Source organism: Miniopterus schreibersii (genome assembly GCF_964146895.1).
Source record: "Miniopterus schreibersii genome assembly, chromosome: 14".
NCBI classification, from domain to species: Eukaryota; Metazoa; Chordata; class Mammalia; order Chiroptera; family Miniopteridae; genus Miniopterus; species Miniopterus schreibersii.
Window position 1 is genome coordinate 36,302,139 of NC_138114.1, and position 21,157 is coordinate 36,323,295.

General features: G+C 43.2%; 1 protein-coding gene across 2 annotated transcripts in view; it reads right to left on the minus strand.

The window, feature by feature from the left end:
* The window catches only part of ALDH18A1 (aldehyde dehydrogenase 18 family member A1), a 33,903-nt gene that overhangs the window by 12,083 nt on the left and 663 nt on the right, over nt 1-21,157 (minus strand). The window contains exons 2-11 of one of the 2 annotated variants that reach the window (XM_081158646.1): nt 18,354-18,469; nt 14,189-14,403; nt 10,410-10,559; nt 10,217-10,321; nt 7,113-7,271; nt 6,610-6,700; nt 3,269-3,393; nt 2,377-2,521; nt 1,628-1,701; nt 400-493 (exon numbers count right to left, since the gene is read on the minus strand). In XM_081158646.1, coding sequence (XP_081014772.1) covers nt 400-493; nt 1,628-1,701; nt 2,377-2,521; nt 3,269-3,393; nt 6,610-6,700; nt 7,113-7,271; nt 10,217-10,321; nt 10,410-10,559; nt 14,189-14,403; nt 18,354-18,441 — 1,246 coding nt within the window. In that variant the 5' untranslated portion in view covers nt 18,442-18,469. The remainder of the gene's footprint in view (nt 1-399; nt 494-1,627; nt 1,702-2,376; nt 2,522-3,268; nt 3,394-6,609; nt 6,701-7,112; nt 7,272-10,216; nt 10,322-10,409; nt 10,560-14,188; nt 14,404-18,353; nt 18,470-21,157) is intronic. The other variant, XM_081158647.1, reaches the window with a different exon arrangement.

The following is a 21,157-nucleotide window of genomic DNA, read 5'->3' on the forward strand; positions in this document are numbered from 1 at the left end:
AGTGCTACATTGTAAAGATAAAATGAGACCCTGTCTGTTAAGCCCTTAGCACAATACCTGGCAACACAGAAAAGCAGCAAGAAATGTTAGCTGCTGTTAGCTGAATGTCTACAATAGTGAGGTCCTCAATTTTTTTCTTTTTTGCCTTGAGATTGCCATAACAGTCATGCGGGGAATGAAAAAAGCCCCTGTGGGGGTTGTTTTAGAATATCTGGGAAAGGGGATGGAAGTAGTGTGTATAGTTTGAAAGAACCCAAGGAACACTAACCACCAACCCTCAGTAAGTAGGATGCAAAACATACAATTTCTTCTATAAGGATCGTGACTTTAGGTAGACTATGATGTAAGACTTAAACAAAACCCTCCTTAACATCAACCCCCAAATTGCCTGGTATTTACCCTCTGCCTCCTCCAAGTCTTTCTTATTCGCTGACAGGATTTCATCTCGATGGTCCGTCAACAGATCAGCCAGATGATGGATAATCTCTGCTCTCTAAAACATTAAACAAGCAAACATTATCCAAGGACGCACGCCTGCTCCTTTAAATCTACCCTTCTGAGCATGCCAGGCCTTGCTCCTAAATCCAAAGTCACCAGGGAAATGAGATCTTTTTATTTCCCATCATTCATTTCCCACCACTGCTCCTCTCTGTTTGCCTTCCCTCTCACTGTTAAGCTCCCCCTATTTCTTCTGACTTCTCTTCTTCTCTACCACTCCTGGCCCAAGGTGCGGAAGGGGGAATGATGAATTATACAACTTATCCGTGAGACAGGGCCAGCACTTTGCATCACATCTCCACACATTTAATACCACTTGCTGTATATAGTTCATTTCCCAGGTAAGTTTTTGAATCTAGATTTTCTTTTTTGAAAATTATTTATTTCATTAATTCAAAGGGGGGTCCAGTCTTGAATGTCTGAGGAAACCCCTGCCTTACCCACCTCAATTAGGAAATGTAGGAAGTCAGTGTGGTGATTACTGAAGGAGTAACAGTGGTTTAACAGACAGAAGCTAAGCTAGGCTCTTCCTCTGCTTTCCTTTTTCCATTTGTAGTTATTTTAGATTCTCTTTTCCTTTCTCAGGCCAAAGTACTCCTCAGAGGAAAGCTCTATACATCTCTCAAACCCATCCTGAACAACACAAGCCTTGGGAAGCCAGCCCCCAGCGCCCACCTGACCGTCCCGAATTTCCAGCCTCATGGCATCTGCTACTTCAACTGACATTCACTGTGGACAGGGTGGGGGCTATGACTATAAAGCAGGCCCTTGGGCTTCTATCTTATAGGTCAGTTAGAGGATTTGGATGATTGGATGAGTCATTTTCCTATGTCTGCATGCCCAGTATGTGACAGGATTAGGGAGCCTCCTCGGTCTCATCACTTTCGTGATGTTTTTGATCAAATCATCAGGATGATGAAAAGCTACCTGAGGCCTCAGACACAAAAGACAAAAGGGAAAATAAAATTTAGAAAAAGACAGAAGGCAGAGTGAACCTGAATCAGACTTGTAACTCGGATAACTCTGGGGGACACGAGGAATAAAGGGGGAAACAGCAGGCCTGTGTCCAAACCTCACAGCATGACTCACTCTGAAAATGAACAAAACCATCAGCTAGGGTGGTTATTACCTGCTCTGGTTCCAAAGTGGCCAACATCCGCCCTCCTGATCGAGCCATTTCTCCTTGCTGCTCAACGGTAGGGCCTGCAAGCACATTTGCAAATATCAGATCATGGTTAGCTTAGTTTCCTGTCACTATCTCAGCAGGTACACAGGCTCATCACATGCGTGGGCGATACACTTGGTGTCTTGCTAGTCTTGTTGCATGTACAGAGACCACTCTGACCAATAACATGGCAAAAGGATACACCAGATTAACTCAGGCATGAACACAAGAAACTTGTCTGTATTCCTGGGGTAGACAATGTAACTTCTAGAGTTCAATTCCACTTTGACTTACATTTTCTAATGTGTCTACATTTCTGAGTGCAGATTGTAATGCGAGTATCTCTGTGAACATGTAAGGGCAAATACCGTATCTTAGGCATCTCTAGTGTTTATTAGTGTCTATTAGTGTCTGGCACACCGCATGGGCCTAGTATAATGTTTGTTGATAAAACGGTTGCTAATATTCTTTAACTTAGTGATCTTAGAGAACACTAGGAGGCCTAGTTAGGCTGCTTGGATAAATTTTACAAAAGCAAAGCAAAATCCAGTTTTGCAAACAGTATTCAAAACACCACCACATTTCACAATACCGGCAACATCAATTCCGTGATCTCTGTTCCCAGACTGAGAGCTCAGTCTTCCGTTCCATCTAAGCCATGGTGTCACCAGCTATCTTCCACAGACCACAGGACTCCACAAAGGACTACTTACCTGCAGGCTTGACTTCAGAAAAGAAGGTGCCGACTTTCTTTCCCTCCACGATGTCTGTGATGACATGTCCAGACACTTTGGGGTGGGTTCCATTGGCAATAACGACAGAAGTGCCGCCTTGCAAAGCCCAGAGGGCTGCTTTCACCTAAGAGGAGAGGTCAGTCAGATCCAAAGATGAAATTCAGACCTTTGCAGGGTCTAGTCACCTGCACTATACATTTGCAAAAAGATATAAAATGCAATGTGATGTGCAGCAATTTAAGTATACGAAGGACTGTTTCAGAAGCTCTGAAACACACCCAGCCCATCACTCTTCCCAGCCCAAACGTGGCACATGATGCCTAAAGATGAAGCAATCTACCCTTCGTGCTCAGCATGTTCTGACTCGCAACATCCACATCTGACATACTGTGCCTCAACTCGGTGTCTGTCCCGTCTGGTGTTTGGCCAGAGTGTGAAGCTGAGAACTTTTAGCTTTTGTAAATGGGGCTCTGTCCTCATTTCTGCTATTGCTATGTGTGATGCTGTACCTTAAGAGTATAGCTTCTTAGAACGATTAATGGGAGAGAAGAATTTTTGCAAGATTTCATCAAGAAATATTTGAGCTAATAACATTAGAGGATTTATGAATTATGAAAACAATACAGACCTTGCCCTTAAGGAGTTTACAGTATGAACACACTCTTTATGTAATATTAATAAAAGAATGCATATACAACATGAATACAGGTACACAACATGCATTAAGCCTGTATTTAGATATGTGCATGTGTAATTGTGTATGTGCCTAGTATGTGAACCATTAGCCCACAAACAATTACAAAAGTAAAAATGATGGAACGGCATTTTGGTTTTATAACTGTTAGAGGCAGTAAAGGTGCCAGATTCTTACCTTGGCTTCCATGCCACCCATTCCCACTCTCGACTTGGTTCCAAATGTCACAGACTGCTGATCTCCGGGATAAAATGTATCGATGAGCTTTGCATCATCTGACCCTGGGGGGCTGTCAAAGAGTCCTAAAAAGTGAACAAGGGTCAATAATACTGCTTTAGTGGAAGTAAATGTCCCCCAAGAGAGGCCTCCCAGGCTCTGCCAACCACTCTGTACTTAACCCATCCAGATGGATTCTGCTGTTCCACCAGCTCTACCCAGAAAGGAGAATGCGGGACCGAGGAGTCCACCCCGCTGGGAACAGCTCCAGGACTCGCCTCGCATACTTTATAACCAGCTTAATAAACGCACATCTGCCAGCATCAGAGCATGGCCATATCCTTGGTACAGAATTTATTAGCCCTGCCCACAGTCTACCAGGAAGCTGTCCCCATCTCTGCCATTGCTACTTGTGATGCTGAACCCTAAGGGTGTAGCTGAAAAAGACGAGTGACTACTGCAGAAACAGCGCAGCAGCCTTACGCTGTTCAATGTGACTACTTCCCAGTGGGATGAATGTGAAGCAGGTTCTCATGGACTCGTAGTACCCTAGTCACATGCCCCATGTTATGGGCGTGCCCTGGTGAAGGTCAGGCTGAATCAGCAGAAGAGAGCATGACTCCTGCACTCAGTCTGGACTTATCACCACAGAGCCTGCATCTATTTTACAACTGAGCAGAGTGACATAAAGAGAGTCACATGAAATGTTACATGCATACAATCCAAGATTAAAAATCCTCACAATTTCACCTTGAGCAAGTCGGGGCCTTGGGAGGGGAAAGAGGGGCTTGAGGAGATGGAGTCGGGTCAACGACTGAGGTGGGTGCAGACAGGGAGGACTAGTGCATGGTGGGAGACTGGCTGAAGGACACTTGGGGCAGTGCCACTTCTGGTTTTAACTCACTGCCTTGCTTGTGCTGAAATACACCCCTCCATTCCACTGTTCCAAATCTTTAACACAGCCCTGCAGTGGTAGCAGAAAAAGTCACCTCTCACAGCCTCTGCACCACCACCCAGCACTTCACAGCTCTTAGGACTTAGCGTGAGCTCTTCCCAGAAGACACTGTGTACTGAGGTCCCAGCCTTGGATTCTGAGGCTTTTTGTTTCATACAATAAATGGGATAGGCAAGGTAGGAAAAGTCTAAGCCAAACCTTCTGCAGAGACATCTGAAGAGGTTCCTAGCATTCTGATATTCTGTCCACTCCTCTTTTTCCTTTACAGCAGCCTCTCAAACCACTAAGAGGATATTTAGAATTCTGATACTGTTCTAAAAATCAGCACTCAGTGGATAACCAATTAGTTACGAGCACAAACCTGTGATGAGCAATTTTGGTGTATGGGGCTACATTCACTAGAGTCCAGTTCAAACTGGGTTTTATACATTGATTGCTCACATTTACATCCTTCAGAAGGAAGAGTGCAGATTTTTTATTTTTATTTAGAATTTTTTTTTTTTGGAAAAATGTATCTTTATTGATTTCAGAGAGAGAAAGGGAAAGGGAGAGATGGAAATATCAATGATAAGAGAGTCATTGATCGGCTGCCTCCTGCACGCCCCCTACTGGGGATCGAGCCCACAACCCAGGCATGTGCCCTGACTGGGAATTGAACTGAGATCTCCTGGAACATAGGTTGATGCTCAACTGCTGAGCCACACCAGCTGGGAAAGAGTGCAGATTTTTTTAATTGAAAGGAGTAAGATCTGAAACTGGCCTCTGCCAAGTACTAGCTATGTGACTTTGGATATACCATTTAACTGATGTGAACTTAAATTTTAATTTCTTTACCTGAATAATTGGGCTACCCTACCTACCTCACAGAGCTGTTATAAGGATTGAATAAATTGACATTTATAAAGTACCTAGCATGGTATTTGCGCACAGTAGAAAATTTTAAAAATCTGATTAACTGAAATGCTTTCTTCTCCAGGGTGGCTCACTCTTATCCCAAATTAGCCGTTCCTATCCTGAGATTTCAAATTTACAGTGGATAAACTTGGTACCAAGATTTATTATAGGTAAAGACACAGATGTGTAAGTATGGTATCTCTGACCACCCCCACAGGCGGGGGACTGACCGATCCGCCTGTTTGCCCCTGCTGCCCCTACCCTGACCATACACAGCTGGAGTGCTAATTGGAGAACAAGCCTGGCCACGTTGAGCTACCTGGGGTGAGTGCTGGGAATTAAACAGACTTTTCTGACCTCCTGGGAATGTAATGGGGGACTTTCTGAGATCCTATAGATTTTGCCTATTTCTGACACAGCTATTATACTCCTTATGGGTCAAAAATGTAAATAGGAACAGCTCAGAAAAGTGGGAAGAGTGAAAGGAGAGCCAAACTAGAGTCACGAGGGGCCCCTGCATGAGGGAGGGAGGGAGGACTACAGTAACACATAAGCCAAGGGGGCCACACAGCCTGGATTTTCTGCAGTGGCTCCAATTTAAAATAATCTGTCTCATTAATTACATTAAAACCTGAAAGGGCTCAAAACCATAATGATGTATCACTTCCTACCCACCAGGACGGCTATCATAAAAAAGGCAGATAAGAAGAGGTAAGTGTTGGCCATGATGTGGACAAACAGAAGCCCTCACACATTGTGAGTGGGGATGTAAAATGGGCATTTTATACCATCCTGGAAGTGGTTTGTATGGGAAATGGAGTATGTGGTTTGGAAAAGTCTGGCACTTCTTCCAAAGGCTAAACATGGAGTTATACCACATGATCCAACAATTCTGCTCCTGGGTAAAATAAAAAACATGTCCACATTAAAACGTGTACATGAAAGTTCAAGGCAGCATGGGGGTATGATTTCATTTATATAAAATATCCAGAACAGGAAAATCAATAGAAACCACATAGACTAAGATTGTACAGGGCTGGGAGTTTGTGGGGAAGTGAGCACTGACTGCTAATGGGGATGGGGATTCTTGTGGTGGTGATAAAATGTTCTAAAATTGTGGTGAGGGTTGAAAAACTGTATGAAGACACTAAAAACCACTGAATTGTAAACTTTAAAGAGGTGAACGGTATGGTACGTGAATTATATCTCCATAAAGCTGTTATAAAAAACGCAACTAAAGCGCCTGAAAATGACAACACTTCAGCATTTAAACTGCACCTCCCAGACTCCCCCACCTTCTTCTGAGTCATAAAAACCCTGACAGACCACATGGTTCAGAAAATAATGGTCCACAGTAAAAAAAGATCAGAAGGACTCAAGGAGGAAAACTCGTGCTCACACATGTTGTGTTTAAGACAAAGGCTGGATTAAAGGAAAAGGCGTTACTTTGTACCTTCCACATCTGAAAGTACAATCAAGAGGTCAGTTTTCATTTCCACAGCCAGTCGGGCAGCCAAGCTGTCATTATCTTTAACGCTAATAACCTGGAACGTAGGTAAAAAGTCGTTAGTGAGGTGGAGTTCAAAAGGAAGTTCAGAGGCACTCAGCCAGGCTCCGGCAGGCAAAGCTGATGACCGCGTATGTGGATGACAGCATATGCAGGCCCCTGTCTGCAAAACACCATCCCTCCTGGCAACCCCCCTTTCCAAACATGCACCCTTCCATCCACTGACATACGCAAGCCATGCTCACAGCAGCATCTTCAATCACTATCACACCTCACCCTGCTGAATGAAACCCTCTGACCCCAGAACTCATGTACCACTGCTCATGGTGCCACCTCTCTCCCAATTTCTCCACCTCGTTAGTGCCAGCCCTCCGGTGTTAGTAGTACATGCAGCACAGCGTGGCATTAGTGTCTCCAGCATGCTTGACCCTTAGGAGTACTGTACCCACATTTACCCCCTGGAGATCACTATTGGGCTCAGCTGGGGGGACAACAGCGTCGTTTGTGTTGACAATGGGGACAATGTTCATTCGGAGGAGCTCATGAAGTGTCCCATTGAGGTTCCGGCGCTTCTGCTCATCGTGGAAATCCAAGTTAGTCACCAAAATCTAAGAGGTTTTAATAGATAAAAAATGAGGAGAGAGAAAAATGATGAACTTTCTAGAATAGCATACAAAAGATGCTAGGACTGGAGGAGTTAAACTTTGGGCTTCTGAGATCCCACACATTGGAATGGAACATACATCTTTGGAAGGACATTTAACCCATTTTTCTAGGGATGGGGAAAAGGCTGGAATCACTTGGAAGATTTAGTGATGTTCAGGATTTTTTCTAAAGGCATTCTAAAAGTACTTTAATTCTCAGAGAGCTACCAAATCTCATCCATTTCCAAAATTAAGAAAATTAATGCATCTACTTTGGAGGGATACTGGGGAAAGTAATGACTGCCATTAACTTCTAAAATATCTTTGTATCTTAGCATCTGATTCAGGCACAGAAACATCTGGTGAGCAAATGAATGAATGGTCTTCCCTGCAGGGACGTGTCTGAGATAAAAGGAAACAAGGCTGTGTCATCACTGTTCTTGCTCACTGTCCAGCAGCGACCACTACTGGAGTTTACGAAGACTATGTGAGCATATGGGGCTAATCTAAGAGGTTGATAGAAGTGAATCTTTAGTCACAAACTGAAAGAAGGACTAAACATAACTTAGTTCAGGGGAGGGGATGAGCATACACGGCTCAGAGGTAGAGTGGAGAGCTGGTTGTCGGGCTAGGGGTCAGCTCTGCTTCCCTGCCTGAATCCAAGTTTTCAGCAGGGCTCAGCAGGAGAGAGAGGTAAACAGGGATGATGGGAAGAAAGTAAATGGTAACAAACCCTGAAGCTCATGAATAAATGTTTCACCCCCAAGCCCTCTTGATGTTTACAGATGAGGGTTCCTGTGGTGTAAGGCAGCTGGAGTAGGAATGGCTGGAGGCAGGTGGTCAAGAAGGAAGGGACCAAAACAGTGGGAAAGGCTAAGCCCTGAACTAGGATCTGGCTATGGTAACTAAGGTAACAGCAGCCTGAATGATGTATAAAATGTGAGTGATGTAGACAAAATAGTAACATGTCTAAGAGAACTAAGTCACTCATTCACTTGATAAATTTTTACTGAGTACCTCTGAAATGCCAGGGCCCATACCAGCTGCTGAGATGGAGAGTACAAATGTGGGGAAGATGGAATGGGGCATAATTTTGTAAGGAGAGATCATGAAACTTTTTTTTTGAGAAAAGTTTAGTCCTGTAGGAAACAGGACTGAGTCAAAGGCAAACATACAGATTCTAGTTCTGGTGGTAAAAGGTCAAACAATAAAAGTAAACACGTGTGTGTAGGAGAGGCGAGCAGGAGGTATAAAGGTCCAGGGAAAATACCTACTTGTTGCTCAAACAACTTAACAAACGAGATAGGAGACAAGAGTCCTAAGAGAGAAAAGCATGTGTCTGGAGAAGGACAACCTGTGACCTCAGAAACCAGTATTATGCCTATGAAGAAAAAATAAGCTGCTGTACTTAAGTCTTTAACCTGCCAGACATCTTACTGGAGATTTCCAAAAGCCCCTGGAAATGGTCTTCAAAACAGGATTAGTAAAGAAAATAACGAACCACAGGATAAAGTGCAAAGGGCAAAGGCTTCTGGTAGATAAGATCAGTGGGGAAGGAGAAGGTAAGAGAGAAGGCGCCCAGGGTGGATGCTCGTTAGACAGTGGAGGGGACAGAGCTCTTTCTTCACGCCAACATTAATGGAAACGATGGCTAATGTGCACTGACTTTTAATGTGTCATTCATTAAAAACACACACACCAAAAAAATTTAAAAAAAATCAAACCAGGGAAAAACCAAAACAAAACAAAAACAAAGTTCCTGGACATAAGTTTCCTCACCTGGCTCCAGGCAGTTTTAAAAAATTAAAGACTAAAATTGTCATTGGATTGTAGCAGAGGAGAGAGCTAGCTGATAGTAAAAGATGGCAGAAATAGAGATTTCCATTGAACTTATGCTAACAGAAAACAACACTAAGATGACAGAGAGTGGGGTCTCCAGCCACAGGAAACAGCTCCCTTTTTCAAGGACATTCTGGTATAATTCTAGAACATCAGTGAATAACAACTGTGAAATGATGGGGACACAAAGCAATAAGAAGTAGAAGAGAAAAACCTGAAAGGATGGGTACGTAACATCACCTGTGAAAAAGAACACTTATGTAAGTAGGTCAAGGGCAGCAAGGGAGTCTGAAAATAACAACCTGGGGAGTTAGATTTTTTTCAGTTGTTTTGTGATATTTAGATCTATCAGTATTTAGTTGATGAAAAATGAAATTTAAAAAAATTCTGGAAATTTAGGTAAAAAAAAAATGTAGAAAGAAGGCTCTAGAACATTCAGAGGTAACCACTAAAAATTTTTAAGTTCCATGAGGACTGGAACCATGGCTGATTTGTTCACCACAGAATCCCCAATGCTTAACAGATTCCTTGGTACACCAAAGGTGCTCAAAAAATATTTGCTGAATGAGTGAAAAACTAATCAACCCCCAGCATTTCCTTTTATCTTCAATGCTTACTAGATATCTATAAGGCAACCAGGTGCTAAGTGACACAAGCCACCTGTAGTCTAAGTAGCCAATGAAATAAAGACATCTAACTTTTCTATCTCCAGGAGAATTAGCTGTCGTAGTAGCCCTAAGAGATATTAGCGTAACAACCAGAGCTAACACCTATGGAGAGTACACTGTGTACCAGGCACTGGGTTAAATGCTTTTCATATAGTATTTTCTCATTAAGCCCATCCAAACACCCTCTGAAGTAGGCACTGATATTACCCTCATTTCTCAGATAAAGAGACTGAGGCACAATAGGTTAGACTTAAAGACTCTCTCCAGATCTCCCAACTAGCAAGTGGTGAAGCCGAGACTGTCTCCTGGAGGTCTGGCTCCAGAGCCTTGCTCATAATCTTCTTGCTCCATGGGAATCACCCTCACGGGTCCCACACCCCTTGGCCAAGGCCAGTCTCTCACCTGGGCAGCACAGATGCTGTACTGGGTAAACATGGCTTCATACAAGGCCATCAGTCCACTCTGTCCCGCGGCTGCACAGGCTCGGGCCTCTAAGACAGGAATTGCCTGGAACATACCAACAGACAAGGTGTAGCTGGGAGTGAGGGAAGGAGCCTGAGGAACCCTATTACAGAGGGTGGGAAGCAGCACTCACCATCTCCTTCAGCTGGTTCTGGCCCGAATGCAGAGCCTGCCGCACACTCTGAGATAGAAGAATCTCGTGGCGCAAGCGCTGCTTGCCAAAAGCTACAGCTCCACTGGTTACTAGCATCATCTCTCGGCCTTGATTCTGTAGTACTGACACCTGACATCGAGGGAGAAAACCACACAAGTCACTTGTAACATCTTTTTCCTCTCTTCACAAGAAACCCAGGTAGGATGGACAATTGAGTGGATCCCAAATGCTGGTTTATGAACCAGCACTGGGCTGGCCCTGGGGAGAATCACCCAGGTTGCTTGGTAGAAATAGATTCCTACTTGCTGACCCAAATCTGGTAAGCAGGTGGCAGATAGAAATCAGAAGTTTTTAATAAGGGATTCCGGTGCATAGTCAGGTTTGGCATCTACTGGGCCTGATGGTATCTGTTTTAGTTTGGTACCTGCAGAAGGCCTAGTTGTTACAGAAAAAAAAACCCAGAAGAGAAGTCTGGAGCTCGGAATTGTAACACAAACTCAGCAGATGAGTTCTCAAATTCTAAGGCATGAACTGGAGAGATGAGGCTGTTTCTGGTGCATGTCTGATCCCCATGATCACCACCTCTGACTAGACCAGGGGCAGATGCTCGCCCTGTTCAGCTGTCTGCCCAGGACCTGATCACTTTGCCCCCTACCTTGGACAGAGCCACATGAAAGGATCAAAGATTCAAGATGAAAATAGAGTCAATATTCCTAGCCTGTCCTTTCTTCCTGATGCTTGAACCCGATAACCTGGTTCAGGAACTCACAAAGTTATTTTAAAAAATAACTTTTTATCACTGAGAATCTCATACTTAACCAAAATGCTAAGAACAGTATTATGAATTCCCATGTATTCGTCACCCATCTTCAACAACTCTCTCTCATGGCCAATTTCTCACTTTCCAATACTCCTTGTATAGCTCCACCATTATTTCACTACAAATCCCAAGGCTCCAGACACACGATTTCATCTGTAAATATTTCAGTAATAATCTCTAAAAGACAGGGAATATATATGTATACATCCATAAAACCACTGTCATCTAGAACATTTTAATAACTCCTTAATATCAAATATCAAGTCAGTGTTCACATTTCTCCAATTTTTTCAGCTTGCTCAAACTGAGATGCAAAGTAAGCCCACACATTACAATTAACTGAAATGTCCCTTACATCTCTTTTAACCCATAGGTGTCTCTTCCAGCATTTTATTCCTTTGCTATTTTTTGTTAAATAAACTATGCTGTTTGCCCTTCAGGGTGTCCCAGCCTCAATTTTTCTGCCTGTGTCCCTGTGGTGTAGTTTAATACTGTATTCTATATTCCTGCAAACTGCTATTAGGTATGGAGGCTTGATTTGTTTTGTCAAGAATTTACAGGTTGTGGTGTCCATCAAGGGGATATACAGTTCTTAATTATCTTTCTTTCTGTGATGTTAGCAGCTGTTTATGACTGTCACTAAGACCTATTAATTATTAGGGCTGTAAATGCAGATATTCTAATTCATTCTTTCTTCATTCGTAGGCTAAACACTTCCTTAATGGGAAATTTTCCTTCATTAACTATTTGGTGACCTTAAGGTACATTTTGTTTATGAAAGGCAGGACAGATGTGTCTCTTTCCCTTTATTTACCAGTTTTCAAAATAATCAGTAGGTCCATCCAAAGATGACCAATGAGTTATTTTAAAGTATCATTATGAATTCATGGGTTTAAACATACTCATGTGTTTAAATTCATTGCAGCAATTATCTCCCCATCCTTGGCCAGTGGAAGCCATTTTAAGTTGGCTTCTGTGTCCATCTAACATCAGATGTCTTGGACAACGTATATTAGCACTGCCATGATCTAGAAAGCTCTTCCGTTAGGTCCATGGGTATCTCCAGACAGGGAGCTGGTGACCTAAGAAATCATTACCAGGTTGTCCCCACCATTTTCATCAACTTTCTCATTTGTTCAAAATCTTCAAACTGCTTTTGAGGTTGAACCCCAACTCCTCTACCTTGCCAAAGCCCTGCCTGAGGGAATGATCCGCTTTACTTCCCATCCTCCGCGATGAGATCACTACCACTGCTTACTAGCTCACCCCCTCCCTGGCCCACCAGTGTGCCATACTCAGTGCTGTTTTTGTCCCCCATCTGGAATCCCCTTGTAGAGCCTCCTCTCCTCCAGAAGCACTGGGCTGCACAGCTCCAGGGGCACCCCTCAAGCCATGCACTTAGAAGCATGGAACAGTTCCCCTCTGCTGGTGCAAATCCAGCCAGCCGTAAGGCCCAAGCTGAGTCCCAGCTCTCCCAGGAAGCCCCAAGAATAACCACACTGTCTTACTTTCCCATGTCTGGGCCCATCAGTCCCTGTCATTTGGGCCCACTCACCTAAATACTTTACTGCCTTAAACAATTACCTGTTTTGGGAGTCCCAGTTCTGGCTCCCTCAAAATGTAGCCCTTAGACAAATATTTGTTAAACTGAATTGATCTGATGAACTCAATCTGGGAGACAGATTTGATAATAATTGCTTAGTATAGAAAATATAAGATGCCATCAAGTTTCAGGTTAGCAGTTTCCTAATACCAACTCCTCAGTAAAGTTGTTATAAAAACTGAAAGCACAGTTATAAAGGACAGAGGTGAGTTACAGCCAGAACGGGAAAGCTGGTCTTGGTCAGGCCCCCGCAAATGATGGCCTGCAGGTGAAATCTAACATGCACCAGTTTTTATAAACAAATTTTTACAAGAACACAGCCACGCTCATTCATTTACATATCATCTAAGGCTTTCATGCCACAAGGGCAGAACTGAGAAGTTGAGATACACACTGTATGGTCTACAAAGTGTGAAACATTTACTATCTGCCCTTTACGGAAAAAGTTCACTGATCCTTGCTCTTGGCAAAGAAAGATAAGGGTAGTGGGATTTGTGACATGTTTAAAGTCCAAAACTCCTATTGTCAACCCCCAAGGTCAGTTTCTTTACTGATAATTTGCGGTCAGCCTGGCTTGACTGAATGGCCAGTGGAGCATTAAATCCTCACCGGAAACTTCTGCTTTGAGCTGTTCCAAAGCCAAGATTTCTTACCCCAATCACCTATGACCCTATCTGGAGACAAAGTGTGGTCCCAGTCTCCATATAAGGACCCTGGGGCTTGTGCGTAGGGGCCTGTCTCTCAGGCCACCAGTGTTTGCTTGCACTCTCTCCTGCTGCCTGCATCCTCTGCTTTTAAATGAAAGCCTTACATGGGTATTTTCTGTGGAGTCTGCTGAGTACTCTTAAATATCTGGACTTGGAAAATCTTTGCAATGATAGCTCATACTTATTTCAAGATTACTGGGCTAATTAAAAAAGGAAAAGTCCTGCAAAACAGGAAAAAGTTCAATATTTATACACATCCATCCGAGTTCTCAACCCCAACTATGTATTAAGAGTCATCTGGGAAACTTTAAAAACTTGGTTGCTTGAGCCCCATCCCAGAGATATATATAAATGATTGAGTGTGGAGCCCAGGCACCTCCAGGCTTCCAGATAATTTTAATGTGTAGCCAGGATTAAGAATCACTGACATATTCAGCTCCTTATTATTAAGAGGCCTTGACATCCCCTTTGCTTGCCCTAGGATGCTGTCTCCCACTGGCACCTCCAGATTGGGTTAAATCTATTACACTCAAATCAAGATTATTTGCTCAAGCTGATAAACCTGAACTGACATCTTAAAAACCCTATTTTATTTTAGGTCAGTAGAATTTTCCACCTTAGTAATTACCTGCTCAACAATAGACGCCAGGCGTCCGAGTGCCAGACCACATTCATCCCCTCGGGTCACCACAGCACTTCCGAGTTTCACCACGATTCTCTTGGCATGCTTCAGCTCACTGCGGTGGGCAAAAGATTTGCCGTGTGCACGACTGAGGGGCACAGTGATAAATGGGATGTTGCTCCAAGAACGAACATTTCTGATGGCTGAAGGCTGGATACGATCTGTAGCCCCCAAACAAAGTCAAATGCCACACAAAAAAAGAAAACACAATATACTGTCTCACTGAAGAGATATGTGCACAATATTAACCAGTTTAGCCACCAAAAAATAGCATTAGCATTCTCAACCGCGTAAAAGCAGTACATCAAAAGCCATCTCTAGCATACTCTTATTCTAGTATTGGGTGGAGTTTGCACCCACTACACAGGTCACAGGTACACTCAAAACACTGCTGGTAAAGAGTTTAAACAAAACAATCTTTCATGAAGATATGTTGGCAAAATTATCAAAAGCCTTAAAAATGTTCACATCTTTTCATCCAGCAATTCCAAGTTCATTAATTATAAGAAACTAATCAGAAATCAAGACAAAGAGATTCATTAGAAGGCTGTTCACCAGTGCTATTTATAATAGAAAAAATCAGCAGATAAATGTCCAAAAAAAAAGAGCAGATGGATTAATGAACGTTTTTAGAACTTTTAATAACACAGGAAAATGCTCATGGTATGTTTCATAGATATGTCTAAATGCACAGAAAAGAGATGCAGAAAATAAGTCAAAATATTAATATTTTATCTACTGATGGATTATAGGTGATTTAATTTTCTTCTTTATTCTTGCCTATGTTTTCCAAATTTATGCAGTAAAAATGCATTGCTTTCATAATAATAAAAAACAACAACACAGTATGTGTGCCTTAAAAGCCACGACACTATACAAAGAGAATGAGTCTGATTAGCAAAGACAATTAAGAGCAAAGTAATTAGTATGAGTAACAAAAAATTATAACTAATCTACCCATAAATTTTCTCTCTGATAAGGCAGCGTGAATCCAGATGCTGTAATAACAATAAAAGAAACTGGTCAGCTTTATAAGGGAAAAGTAATGTTGGAATCAGATACTTTTTTTCTATCCCTTTGGACATCTGCCCCTAAGCAATCCCTTCCTGATTCTTATTCTCTTTTTTTGCAAAGCTGTATAACATTTCTAAGGAGGTAAAACAAAACAATAAACAAACAAAATGTGATTAAAAAGCTGAAAATGTATCTACATAAGCCAAAAGCACTAAGACCTGGATGTCAGGCACTGAACCCCTTCACCACTTCTCAAGGGTCCAACTCTTCCTGCTAACTACCTACCAATTACCCACTCGCCCTCTCTCACAAATTACAAGGTTTCCTGTTTTGGCAGGGTACGCTGCCACCAGTCAAAAAGATTACAGTCCCCAGGCTTTCTTGCTCAGCTAGACCGGGCCATGTGGAATAAGTTCTGGTTAATGGAATACATATGAAAATGTTATGTGGGACTTCTAGGAATTTCCTTAAAAAGACAAGTGTTTCCTGAATGAGATCTGAACCCATGGCTGCCTGACTTCAAGCTGCCAACAGCCACATCTATTTATGCCAATTCATGGCAATAAATAGTAATTTATTCCTAGATAAACCAAGGGTCAGCAGCTCAGAGCCCTCCAATTACTCTCTATATGTAGAACTATTCTGCCTCTTAGAATCTCTTCTGACCCAGTGCTGTGTTACCTATTGATGCCTTTTTGACTGAAACTACATTAAATGTGAACAGAAAAAGGAAAAGTGCTTCTAGCTTCCCTTCGTCCATCCTGCTGCTTGGAATGTGGGTATGAAGGCTGGAGCTCAAACATCCACATTAGACCATAAGAAAACATGGTAAGAACCACGAAGCAAAAGACAGGAGTGTGGGAGGTAATGATTTCACATACTGCTCTGCAAGCCCTGGGCTGCCTCCCTTCTTTTAGGACCCCAGGCATCTCTCAGGAGAAAGAGAGAAAACAGACTCTATCCTGTCTGAGCCACTACTATTTTGGGTTTTCTGTTACATGCACCTGACCTAACTGTAAAAGATGCAGAGGAGAACAAGTGCAGAGGCAGCAGGGCAAGGGAGGCCTGCCCGGGGAAGGGAAGCTGTCGTGGTGCGGGTTGTTGGCAAGTGGTCCCACTCGCTGCAAACAGAACTTCACTTGGTGGGATCCCGGATTGTAGGAAGTGAGACAACATGGGCAACAGGCAACATGGGTTCTCAGTGGGACTAAACTTTAGGAATCCCCTCCCCCACCAAGAGTTCTCTATGTATCACTTCAGGCATTAATGAGTTACTAAAAGTAATCATTTCCAAGCCACCTTTTGGACCATTCTTCTATAATTGTACTATTATAGAATAACTTCCTCCACTTGAATCAAATTCTTATTTCTTTAATATATTTTTATGATTTCCGAGAGAGGAAGGGAAAGGGAGGGAGAGAGGGAAACGTCAATGATGAGAGTCACTGACTGGCTGTCTCCTGCACGCCTCCTACTGGGGATTGAGGCCGAAATCTGGGTTTGTGCCCTGACCAGGAATCGAACTGTGACTCCTGGTTCATAGGTTGATGCTCAACCACTGAGCCATGAAAGCCGGGCTGAATCAACCATTACTATCCATGTTTATATTTACAGACAGATTTCTCAGAATTTCCCTAGACCTACCGCCTCTACCTCCTGACCACGGACACTAACTCCTCTAACTGTAACCCAGCTTCTTTCTTTCTCTATGCTGTAACAATGGTGGGCAAGGCAGGCAGAATCTCATTCTTTGGACAGGAAGACCGCTGCGTGTTCTCCTTCCTCTCTGCCTCTTTCACACACGAATCTTCCCTCACTCACATGACCATTTTTTAAAGTGACTATGTTTCAAGTCTGCTGGAGATACCACGGAAGAAACGGTCTTTTTTCACAATAGGCTTTCAGTCCATTTGCTGGCAGGAAGCTGCTCACCTGGATAGACGGGGCGGTTGGCACCCTTGCACGACCCACAGGTGGGCTGTCTCTTCCTGCTGGCAGAGTCCCAAAGACTAAAGGGCTGGTTTGCTGTTTGGCCTAAGTTTCATGGAGAGCTCCCTTTCCTCATTAGGTTCATCAATATAGGTGCCCTGGCTCAGTCTTCAAGGATATTATCTATCCTAAGCAATATATACACCTAAGTCTAAGCATAAAAGTTGTATACATAACAGTTCTGGCCTCGCTGACCTGACAGAGAGGTGGCAGAGGGGAGACTTAGTCCCCTGGGGTTTGGATCTGGGATCTTCAGTGGCTGCAGAGCTCTGAGTTGCGCCCAGTATTCCTTTGACAGCTCTCAGGATGGCTATCTTTCTCTCCTGTCCACTACAGGGCATGTCCTCTCCTGGGAGCATGCTGACATGAGTGGGGCAGCCTGAGAGGGCACCTCAGGGACACAGGTAGTAGCACACATGTCAGTCCAGGTGATTGGATGGCAGAAACCAATCAGAATCTGTCAGGCCCGGTTCGCATGAATGAGACACCTGATGCACAGTGTGTATCAGCAGAGGGTGGCTCAGCTCGGTGCCAGGCAGTCAAAGGTCACTCTGGCTGCTGGCAACTGGGTCATCACAGATCAGTGCTGTGGTGATGGAAATGTTCTTATCCTCACTCTATCAAAGTCAATATCCTGGCTGAGATATTGGAAGAACTGTATTAATTCTTATAACTGCAAGTGAATCTATAATTATCTCAAAATTAAAAATACTTAGTTACAAAAAAAGTAATGAATAAAAATAGCCTGTAAAAAATTTGGGGGGAATGAAAATAGGTAACACTTTATTTAAATTTTTGTTTTGAGTTTTTATTTATTTGACATACAAAAAGTCGTACAAAATTAATGTATACAACTTGATAAGTTTGGAGGTAAGTATATACCTGTGGAACTATCACCGGTTTCTATGCCATAAACCTATCTATTGTGTCCAAAAGTTTCACTTTATTTAAAAACAAACACTTAGAACATTTCACCAGTAGGCTGCTTCCTTGCTTACTGTCTTTGTCCAATTCTGCCATTTTATATTTTCCCCCTCCTGTAAAACCTTGTCTGAAACACACACTGACCAAACTTCTCACATACTTCTAAGTTTCCTATGATACATACAAGATCTGGAGAGAGCTGTGAACTGGGCCCAGGGCAGGAGACGCTGGCTAAATGGCTGGAAGCCAGAGCGGCAGACTTGACTCAACATGGTGCGATGTGGACACTGATCGAAGTACCTGCAGGATGCATTTTTTAAAAAATTGAATAATGAAAAATACTAGACAATTCATTTCCTTTTCCTCTACCTCCCCACACTCTGAGTAAAAACTTGACCCTCCTACTCCAAACTCCTCTGTATTAGGGAAACTCCTACCTCCTCTGTATAGTGTAGAAAAGAGAGAGAGAAAAAAAGGCTCCTACCCATGCTCCAACTCTACCCTTCCTTTCCAAGGCTGCCTTAGTTGTTAAATAAACAAATGGTATTTAAGGATTATGAATATCATGAGTGACAAATGTTTATATATTGATACTAAATCTTCACTACAGTTCCTATACCACTGGGGAGTCTCCAACAGATCAAAAACAGATCCAACAGGCCGTGGGCGGGTAGCTCAGTTGGTTAGAGCATCGTCCTGATACACCAAGGTTGCAGGCTCGATCTCTAGTCAGGGCACATGTAGGAATAAACCAATGAGTGCATCAATGAGGGGAACAACAAATGGATATTTCTCTCTCCCCCCACCTCTAAAATCAATTAAAAAACAAACAAAAAAAGATCCAGTATCCAACAAGAGCCATCTCCACCTTCCTATTATTAACCCCCAACAGAACTCTGAAAATCACATATGTGAAATGTCAGCTTAATCACTGCTGCATGAGGAGGGGGAAAGGGCCAAGAGGCTGCTGCTATGTCTTTGTTGTTTTTTTTTAATATATCTTTATTGATTTTAAAGAGAGGGAGAGAGATAGATACAGAAACATCAATGAGAGAGTCACTGATCAGCTGCCTCCTGCACACCCCTTACTGGAGATAGAGCCTGCACCCTGGGCATGTGCCCTGACCAGGGATTGAACCACAATCTCCTGGATCCTAGGTTGATGCTCAACCGCTGAGCCACCCAGCCGGGCTGCCATGTCTTTCTTCCTGCCAGCCACAGGAATCTAAGGCACACTCTTACATCCCTTGGAGGGAATGGCAATGTCTGCAAATGGCTGGCGTTTTAAAGGACTGTGGGCATATCCCATGGAAGACGAGTACATGCTAGAAACCTCAGAGTTAAGAACATGGTGGTTGTGGGCATTTTCCCACCCTAGGTCAAACTTGAGGCTTTAGACAAAGAATAATTTATTTCACAGAAAGGTAGGGAGCTCCTTCCTATACATATACAGAGAATAAGCCATTTATTATTGTAGCTCGGACACTGCTGCTTTCACAAGATAAGAAAAATACTGCAGCTTCTTTGCTTGCTGGGGCCTCCTTTTAACTTTTGCTGTATGGATTGGTGGACATACTCCAATCCTCTTAAATGTGCCCCAAAGACTAGCATTTAACCCCATGGTGAAGAGAAAAAAGAAGTGGCATGTACTGCTCTTCCATTTTTACTGCACAAAGGCACTGAAAGGAGAGAAGAGACTGGCAGGATACATCTGTTGTAAAAGCTATGGCATCTAATAGGCAATAGAAAGTGCTAAGTGCTGTCTTTGTGGACTTCTGTGTTTGTGACAGTCTGGAAGATCCCAAAAGAAAATTATTTGCATTATACTGAAACATGATATGAGTCCACAGTCTGTTTGCTTCTTGTGTAAATTCCTTCAGTAATTGTTCCTAAACAATTATTTCCATATGAATTCTCCAAAATACTCACAGAAGAGCCAACAGGGTAAAATAATCAAGTAGCGACACTAAAATTCCAGTTCCCCCTTCCTCATGAAGCTTCCCCAGCAACTGCAGCATTCAAAGTTGGCTTTACCTGTTACTGTTGCTTTTCCCAACTAGGTAACAAACTTCCTACTGACAGCATGGTAAAGAGGATGGGAACACAGGCTTTGAAGTTGGACAGATTTGGTTCAAGCTCTGTACTTGCTAGCTGTGCGCCTTTTGGAGGGTTACTTAACCTTTCTAAGCCTCGGGTTCTTCATTTATGAATCAGGGACAATAATAGTAAGGACCTCACAGAATTATCGTAAGAATTAAATGAGACAATGCATGGAATGCCTGGGTACAACAGATGGTGAAAAGATGTCAGTTTTCCTTTTCTTGTCTTTTAGGCACTAATGGTATCTTATATCCATTTCTTTCTTTCTTTCTTTCAGGACCTGTCACAGGCACAAATAATTCCATAAGGTTCTCTGATGGATATAGTCACAATCAGACCTACTGACTCTTTACTCATATCTGAGTGAAAGCTCGGACTGTTTAAGGTCACTAAGTTATTAGGATGAAGACTGACCTAGAAACCAAGCCATCTGGCCTCTGACTGAGCCCTTCCTTATTGCAAGGAATGGTTCATCCTGCCAGAGTTTATTATGCCCTTAAAGAGCAGAGAGCTGATTCCAGGGGGCAAAGGGTATGTGTCTGTGTGTCTAGACTCAACGTCATCAGCTGACAAGAGTTCCCATGTTTTGACTCAGGTCATTTCTCAAGTACCCCTTCATAGGTTCTAAACAGAAAGCCCTTATCTTACTGCCTCGGACGGAGAATGAACTTCAGTCCTAACAGACCTCACGCAGAAACACGGGCTCGGCGTGCGGTTCACTTAAAGACAAAGACCCGACGAAAAACTTCACCGCCTTAGAGAGCCAACAATAACGGCGGCGGCGGCGAGCGGGGCACGTGCGCGCTCCCCGAGGTGCCGGGACCGCGCACACACCGCACGCCACGCTGCAGAAGGCGGTCGGCGCGGGCTCCGCGGGGGCTGGGCTGC